General features: G+C 41.0%; 1 protein-coding gene across 1 annotated transcript; it reads left to right on the forward strand.

Moving 5' to 3' along the window:
• Positions 1-544: 544 nt before the first annotated feature.
• On the forward strand, positions 545-7,186 carry LOC124864873 (coiled-coil domain-containing protein 97-like). The gene is made up of 7 exons (XM_047359834.1): positions 545-831; positions 905-1,069; positions 5,372-5,489; positions 5,779-5,867; positions 5,946-6,129; positions 6,207-6,330; positions 6,947-7,186. The coding sequence occupies exons 1-7, from the start codon at positions 667-669 to the stop codon at positions 7,083-7,085; spliced, it is 984 nt and encodes a 327-aa protein (XP_047215790.1). The 5' UTR covers positions 545-666; the 3' UTR covers positions 7,086-7,186.
• The last annotated feature ends 2,286 nt before the right edge of the window (positions 7,187-9,472 follow it).

Here is a 9,472-nt window from a genome sequence, read left to right on the forward strand (position 1 = left end):
TTGAACTTGTTTTCACTTAAAGATGTGGATTTGATCTTCAGAGATCTGACTCATATTTTAGGACTAGTCTGATGGGATAATGTCTTTACAGATCCTTTTGCTTTTTGACCTCATCACCATCATCACATTCATAGAAAATACTAAGCCAAAGATCACAAAGATCTATCTATCTATCTATCTATCTATCTATCTATCTATCTATCTATCTATCTATCTATCTATCTATCTATCTATCTATCTATCTATCTATCTATCTATCTATCTATCTATCTATCTATCTATCTATCTATCTATCTATCTATCTATCTATCTATCTATCTATCTATCTATCTATCTATCGGCTGTGTTGGCCTTTTAACAGTTTACCACTAGATGGCGACAAAGCCAAACACCACATGTATTATGCGGCTCGGAACGGAACCATCCTTTCTCTTGAAAAGGGGGACCATAATCATGACGGACTGTTATGGTAGCAATGAGTAAATGTAGTTAGTGTGCTATACGCATTAAAACATTCTCTGTTAGAATGCACATAAATGCACATTCAGACATTTAAAAACGCACTCGTTCTTTTTGGTGACAACATACTGAGCGCAGTCAGTTAACGCCGGGAGACATTTTATTTCAAAACGTCATCTGGTAAGTTAAACCTGCTGCGGTTTAGCTATGTGGGGCGAGATCGATCCTCCCGTTAAAGTCCAGCTCAGACTGTGTAAGGGTGAAAGGAGGAAGGTATTACCAGAGGAACCTGCGACTCCTTTACAGAGATGCGACCCCTACAGACCCAAACACAGAACAGATAGCCGGCGGGACCCTCAGCAAGACCCCTCAGTGAGACTCCAAAGGATATTGTCAGATGTTGGAGTTCTTTCTGTTTATTTACTGACTGCGTTTTTCCCTACAGACAGAGCCCAGCTGTGTGGGAGCCATGATAGAGTCTATAGCCATGAGTGGGAGCCCCGTGAAGAGCCAGCAGATCGGAGAGGCTGAACTGACCTACGGGGAGCGGAGGGAGGAGCTGCTGGATCAGTACCGCAGCAGATCGCTGGTCTTCCTGGAGAGGTACCATGTAAGTGTCTCTTAATTAAAAATGCATCAATCAATCAGCCTGCATAATGGTGATCACTATGGCCAAACACCTCAACTTTACTTTCCTCTGACCACAGGAAATGACTACATTTTTTGTATTGCTTGGCCCAAATACAACCTTTAATCTGGCTTTTCATGCTGCTCTTGGTTTTAGAACCCTAGAATAGTGCCGCTTAGGGTGGCATCAGGTTGGAGTTCCTTTTAAATTTGATTAATTATTTTTAAGAACTCAAATTCATCTTGTGGTGGATAAATTTTAATTGGACAGTTATCTTCTCCGGTATCCGATGATGTACAGCTGGAAGGATTTTTACTGATGCTTTTTGACTTTTGGACACTTGTTATGATGCGTCACCATGGCAACAGGGTTGTTTTTTACAGCTGGGATCAGCTGACTAATATCTCAAAAGTTCAAATAATACATCAACTACAACCCCAAATCCCTGATGAGTTGAAAAGGAGGCACCGTGGATGCAGAACAGGAGAAAAGAGAGGAGGAAGTTCAAACCATCTCTTCCATCGGTTCTGCTGGAAAGTGTGAGATCGTTGGGAAACAAGTTGGAGAAACTCCAAGCCCTACAAAGGACTCAGCCAGAGTATCTGGAATGCAGTATTATGTGTTTCACTGAGACATGGCTGCAGGATCATATCCCTGACTCCAGCGTCTCTCTGCCAGGCTTTCTGACCATACGAGCAGACAGACATTTAAAGTGAAGCGGTAAACGCAAAGGAGGTAGACTGGCGGTACTTGTGAACAACAGATGGTGTAATCCAGGACATGTTACTGTGAAGTGTCGTCTCTGCAGTCCAGACATTGAACTGTTAGCAATAAGTTTTTCTCCATATTATATACCCAGAGAGTTCACCAGTGTTATTTTGGCAACAGTATACGTTCCACCTTCAGGTTGCTTTGAGGCTACAGACTGGGATGCACTGTGCCAGCCACATGGAGAGGACATCAATGAGTGTGTTACCGACTTATATGAACTTCTGTGTGGATAACACTATCCCCACTAGAACAGTGAGATGCTTCCTCAATAACAAACCCCTGATCACCAGTGACCTGAAGGACCTGCTTCAGGTCACTAGACTGTCACTTGTCACTAACCTTTTTTGTTGACAAAAAAAAGCCTTCCGAGAGGGAGACAGGGAACTATTGAGGAGTATACAGAAGCAACTTAAAGACGAAATAAGAGACAGCAAGGAGCTGTACAAGAAAAAACTGGAGAGCATGCTCAAGCAAAATCGTAAATACACAGCTCAAAGAAAATAAAGGGATCACTTAAACAACACAATATAACTCCAAGTAAATCAAACTTCTGTGAAATCAAACTGTCCACTTAGGAAGCAACACTGATTGATAATCAATTTCACATGATGTTGTTCAAATGGAATAGACAACAGGGGGAAATCTTCGGCAATTAGCAAGACACTCAATAAAGGAGTGGTTCTGCAGGTGAGGACCACAGACCACTTCTCAGTACCTATGCTTTCTGGCTGATGTTTTGGTCACTTTTGAATGTTGGTGGTGCTTTCACACTCGTGGTAGCATGAGACGGACTCTACAACCCACACAAGTGGCACAGACCAGTACACCAGGAGACATGGAGGAGGCCGTAGGAGGGCAACAACCCAGGAGCAGGATCGCTACCTCCGCCTTTATGCAAGGAGTAACAGGCGGAGCACTGCCAGAGACCTGCAAAATGACCTCCAGCAGGCCACAAATGTGCATGTGTCTGCACAAACGGTTAGAAACCGACTCCATGAGGATGGTATGAGGACCCAACGTCCTCAAATAGGGGTTGTGCTCACAGCCCAACACCGTGCAGGACGCTTGGCATTTGCCAGAGAACACCAGGATTGGTAAATTCACCACTGGCGCCCTGTGTTCTTCACAGATGAAAGCAGGTTCACACTGAGCACATGTGACAGACGTGACAGAGTCTGGAGACACCGTGGAGAGCGATCTGCTGCCTGCAACATCCTTCAGCATGACCGGTTTGGCAGTGGGTCAGTAATGGTGTGGGGTGGCATTTCCTTGGAGGGCCACATGACCCTCCATGTGCTCGCCAGAGGTAGCCTGACTGCCATTAGGTCCCAAGATGAGATCCTCAGACCACTTGTGAGACCATATGCTGGTGCGGTTGGCCCTGGGTTCAGTGCTAGACCTCATGTGGCTGGAGTGTGTCAGCAGTTCCTGCAAGATGAAGACATTGAAGCTATGGACTGGCCCGCCCGTTCCCCAGACCTGAATCCGATTGAGCACATCTGGGACATCATGTCTCGCTCCATCCACCAACTTCACATTGCACCACAGACTGTCCAGGAGTTGGTGGATGCTTTAGTCCAGGTCTGGGAGGAGATCCCTCAGGAGACCATCCGCTGTCTCATCAGGTGCATGTCCAGGCGTTGTAGGGAGGTCATAAAGACACGTGGAGGTCACACACAATACTGAGCCTCATTTTGACTTGTTTTAAGGACATTACATCAAAGATGGATCAGCCTGTAGTGTGTTTTTCCACTTTAATTTTGTGTGTGACTCCAAATCCAGGCCTCCATTGGTTAATACATTTCCATTGATGATTTTTGTGTGATTTTGTTGTCAGCACATTCAACTTTGTACAGAACAAAGTATTCAATGAGAATATTTCATTCATTCAGATCTAGGATGTGTTATTTGAGTGTTCCCTTTATTTTTTTTGAGCTGTGTATAAATGGACTGAACTTATACAGTGCCTCTCCAGTCATACTGACCACTCAAAGCACTTTACACTAGAGCCACATTTATCCAGACTCACTAACACTCACACATTCATACACAAATGCGCAGATCGATAGATAATTTCAGGTTAATTGCTCAGGGTCACATCGACATGTGGACAAGCTGGAATCGAACCCACAACCCTCAGATTGCAAAACGACCGCCCATTAAGTAAGACGGAGCACTACAGAAGATCCTTCCTGCCCACAGCCATCAGCATCTACAACGGCTCTTTGAGGAAACCTTCATAATATGAGCTATAACAACATGTAATTTCCCATTGGCATTAATACAGGATTTTTGAATTGAATTTGAATTGGTGTTATGGCTTCTTCCTTGAGGAGTGGCCTTTCAGAGATTGTCTGTACAGGTCTTGCTTCTTGTGGGTAATCACAACCTGTTACCAGCTTCAGCCAGCATCTTCACAAGGTCTTTGCTTTTATTTTAGGCTCGATTCACTCCCTTGGCACCCAAGCACATTCATGGGACACAGAACCAGTCTCCTTCCTTAACATTTGCAGGGCTGGATGTTGTCATGGTGTTTATACTTGCATATAACTATTTGAACAGATGAACAGGTCAACCTCAGGAAATTCTATCCAAGGATGAACCAGGCTTTTAGAGATCCGCAATTCATTTGCTCGTATCTTGACTGATCTTTTTTAAAAAAAATTTCACATGATTTCACACAAGGGAGCAGTATATTTGACATGTGGCCTTAAAATACATCTACAGATATGCCAGAAGCTAACAAAGCTATGACATTATTATCTGGGTGTCCCCTAATTGTTTTAAGGTATAGTAATCTTGGTCAATGTAACTTCCGAGTTTAAAGACAGCTAAAAACGATGATCTAAGTTTAAGTCAGACAGTCAGAAAAGAAAAGTTCTGCATATTTTTGCGGTGTTTTTAAATATCTGATTTCAACTGTAAGTTTGATGGATTTGCTGACAACAGCCTTAATTTAGATTTTGCTCTTCAGTAACCCTTATGATTTTTTGATCTTATTTTAAAAATGTTTGAAATGGCCCGAGTCTAAGGCAACAATAAAAAGGGAGACCGGCCATCTATAAGGGTCCTAAAATGTTATTTGTTTTAACACAAACTAATGTCAAAATCAACATTTCTAATATATGGTGTGAAGGTCACTCACATCAGTGTTGTAGTGTGCAAACAAAATGAACTATGTAGTCAAATGTAGCGTCATACCTGTGAACAGGTTTTAAATCCACTCAGTCCTCAGCTAATCAGTGCTGTAGAACAAATGGAAATTCTGAAACCAACCAGAGGGGGGCCTGCAGAGGTCTTAAATGTTAAAACCAAAAAACATGGTTTGGGCAGTAAAAAAAAAATGTTTCACTGCCAAATATTTGTCTGACTAGATAAAAACATGGTAAACAAACAACAGTAATAATGTAAAAAAGAGCTCCACACACTGATATCATAGTTCATGTGTTATGTATTCTCCTATCCTTAGGCCCATGTGAAACCTGAGCACCTCCCTGCATTCGCCCACGTCAGCTCAGACCCAAGGGCCCAGCACTACAGCCAGTTGGTGGAGACATGGGCTGTAGGATGCACCAACAGGACCAGAGTCAGAAACCAGCGTTACCAGCTGCCCTCAGAGCGCTACAGAAGGGTTGGTTTCAGTAGAGACCTCTGTGGAGGGAAAAATAGTATTATTTATCTAGAACTCATTGTGTAGGGTTCTTGATGCAGTGACGTCTGATGGATCAGAAATCACAGGCACTAAGATTAGACTTCTTGTATTTATTGTTATGCTTTGAAATTCTGAACTGAGAGTAATAAGAAATATGAAATTCTTCACGAATCGTCTTTTTCACTGCTTCAAAATGATTTTCTAAAACATATAATGATAAACTGGAGTAGTGAATCATGATCCTTTGTTTATTCTCTTCTTCTTGCAGAGGGTGAGTATTTTAGTGAGGAACAGATGTGGATGAGGGAGCCACTGCTGTATGAACAATATATTGGCCAGTTCCTGACTGATGAAGAGGTGACTGTTATGTTTTAATCAACAATGTTTATGTATACACTTTTTTAAAAAGTCTGACAAAATAAATTTTTATTTGAGGTATTGGAGCGCTCCCAGGAGGCCATGCTGGATGGTGCGCAGGAGGGACAAGCGGGAGGAGGAGGCTCATGTGGGCTTGCCAATCTCCTCTTGAACTCCTACCAGGAGCGGCTCATCCAGAACCGTCTGCAGGAGGAGCAGGACAGAGAAGATGGTGCCCAAGAGGAGGATGAAGATGATGAAGGTAAGAGTGTTTGAACTGGTAAAAAATTGTTTTCCTTCTTCCTGTCTCAATCCCACTGCTGCATGTTCATTATGTAGATGATGGAGTCCAGCAGAGGGGGTGGGAGCCTACTGCAGAGGAGAAGGCTCTGCTGAGGGAGGAGTTCATCAGTCAGATGCATCAGCGTTTCCTAGATGGCAAAGACAAGGATTTCAACTACAGGTCAGTCACACAATTAAGTCCAATGTTAAGTTCACAGTTTATGGCCCTAAAATGAGAAACATTGTTTGACGCTTTTTTTATTTATAGATGCATCCTAATGAGAATAGAATGGAAAAGTTGATTTCAGTCAGTAGAAAAGTTCAAGTATGGCATAAGAATATTAAAGATTGATTTCTGATAGAGAGATGTTATGTTTGTGGAAAGAAAAAGTGTTGTAGAAAAAGACGCACAAGCAACAGGGATAACATTTGAAATTATTCTAAATCAAAGCCCTTTAATTGGTTTATGAAGATTAGCAATTCATGGACTGCAACCAGAGCTTTAAAAGCCGCAACATACTGACACATCGATGACAATGGCTACAACTGTTTTATTCCTTGTATTAAACGACTCTCAAACAACAGACATCAGAAGGGTTTTACCTGGCTTGGAGAACAAGGAGAACACTCATGCTTGGTGATCCATGGGCTTATTTAGCAAAGAATATACAGATACTTGTTTGTTACAGTGAGAGGTACTCCTGAAAAGGCTGCCGCAAGTCTGAAAGGTTCAGTAGAAGATGTAACCCCAAAAATTTCAAGCACTTTAGAGTGAAGCCTGTGTTTGTCTATTACAGTGAAGTGGATGATAACCCTGACTATGACAACCTGGATATCGTCAGCAGAGATGCTGAGGATAAATACTTCGATGAGGATGATGATGAAGATGAAGAGGAGATAGAAAAAGATGACGACAAAGAGAACATGGCTCAATAGAGAATAGTTTTTTAGGAACAACTCCCCACTGCTCTGATAATCTGTAAATAAGAATGTACAAACATAACTGCTCAGTGTAGTTCTTGGATCTTTGCATATGACTGTAACAACAGCCTGTAATAAAACATTGCTGTTTTGCCTTTCTGAGTTTATCTTGCAGTGTACACCATACAGTAGAAAAAAAAACGTCTTTCTATAGGTTTTTACTAAAAAGTAGTTTTACAATTCTCACACCCATTGTTCGGGGAATCAGATATGATCGAACACTAAACGGAAGACTAAAGTAGCTCTATTTACTTCGGTTAACTCTGCTGGCAGGTTTCATGATCAAGCCAGATCCACAAATGGACACATAAAAATAAACTTTAGGGGAAGTTAAAGTAAAGAGGTAAGATTTGAGCCTAAAATCAGATGCAGTGGAAAAGACCTTAAATTTTTTAGCCTCCTAGCATAATGAGGCTAACGAATTGTTGAAAATACAGTTGTGTTCATACCTCTTAAATCTTGCAACATTTTTCAGAGTATTTTATAGGGGTGTATGTGATATATCAACACATATTGCAGTCTTTTGGAGTATGTCTAGTTTTGCAGGTCCAGGGGCTGAAAGGTTTGGCCTGGACTGTCTGTAAACATAAATTTTTGCCACGGATTCCCAACTAGTTAGGTCTGGATTCTGACATATTCTAACACATAAATATTATTCCACAGGGGTCGGTTCTGGGTCCGTTATTTGATTTTTATATTCTTCCTTTACCTGGCATCATTCAATCTTTTAATGGCATTGCATATCATTTCTATGCAGATGACATTCAACTTTACATGTCTTTTAAGCCTTATCAGCTGGATAGGTTGTCCACCCTAGTTCAATGTCAATCGCAGATCAGTGACTGGCTCTAGCAGTTACCTTGTTTTAAACACTGAAAAGATTGAATCCATGATTATAGCTCCTCCTGAACTACATACAAAAATTGGTCAGGCTTTTGCCTCTGTTTGTCCAACCCTTAAGTTCAGTATTCAAAATATTGGTGTAATATTTGACTCCTCTATGGGCTTTGACTTGAATATAAAATCTTTGTCTTGTTCCTGTTTCTTTCATTTAAGGAATATTTGTAAACTGCGACATATGGTCTCTTCAGCAGAACTGGAAAGAATAATCCATGGATTTGTATCATTGCATTTAGATTATTGTAATGCCCTATTTATTGGTTTGTATAAATCATCCCTCTTACGCCTCCAAGCCATACAAAATGCTGCGGCCAGACTTCTCGCACGCTCTAGCAAGCGAGCTCACATTACCCCTGTTTTATACTTTTTAAATTGGCTACCAATAGACTTTAGAGTTCATTTTAAAATTCTCACATTAACATACAGAGCATTACACTGCCAGGCCCCAGATTACTTATCTGATCTGCTCACAAAATATACTGCTGCTCGTTGTCTTCATTGAGAGGTTCAACATTTTCTAGTTGTTCTGCTCACCAGACTGAAGGCCAAGGGGGACCGAGCCTTCCAGTCTGTGGCACTAAGGCTGTAGAATAGTCTCCCTCTACAGCTTTGTTTAGTTGATTCTGTGGACTCTTTTTAAAAGCAGTTACAAACTTTCCTGTTTAAACAGGCTTTCTATTGAATGTTTATTTTTATTGTATGTTCTATTGTATCTTGTTTTTTTTATGGCACTTATTTTGTTATTTGATTGGTTTTCTGTTTAGGGCTTTGTGATGGTTTTATCTGAGAATGGCGCTTAACAAATAAACTTTATTCACTTACTTACATAATTAATCTTAATTAATTTTGTGCAGCTCTGTATATGTTTAGGGTAATTTTTCTAGCATTGCCCCAGATTTAGCTCCGTCCATATTCTTATCAACTAGTTTCCCTGTCCCACAGCATAGAGCTGCCAACACCTTAATTCACCTTTCGGATGATTTGTTCGGGGTGATGTACGGTGTTAGATTTTGGTCACATGGCGACTGTTTTTGAAATCTGCACTATGGCTTTTTGTCCAGGGCAGCAGACCATAAGGAGTGCCATGAGGCAAAAACTTTTCTCTGAAAATTTTTTCAATGGCTTAATTGTATGTTGAGTACCTTGGCATGCCATGTAGTGTGTAGTGTAATCACTAAAATTCTAGCAGTGGTTGTTGTTGAAGTTTGTATCGGGTTCCCATCTTATGATTTGGAGCTAAATTAAAGGGCTGGTTTTTATTATTATTTTAATCTGGACACATTTGCTCATCTATACTGTAAAATCATACATGTTTATGCCAGTCAGACCTCAACCAGAGTATTGTGCACTGAGTGAAGGGCTGCTGAAACATTGATGAATGAAACCTTTATTCTAGTTGACACAAATATTTTTGACTCATATGTGACAAAAAACAGCATTTT

This window comes from Girardinichthys multiradiatus, chromosome Y (assembly GCF_021462225.1).
Source record: "Girardinichthys multiradiatus isolate DD_20200921_A chromosome Y, DD_fGirMul_XY1, whole genome shotgun sequence".
In the NCBI taxonomy this organism is placed as follows: domain Eukaryota; kingdom Metazoa; phylum Chordata; class Actinopteri; order Cyprinodontiformes; family Goodeidae; genus Girardinichthys; species Girardinichthys multiradiatus.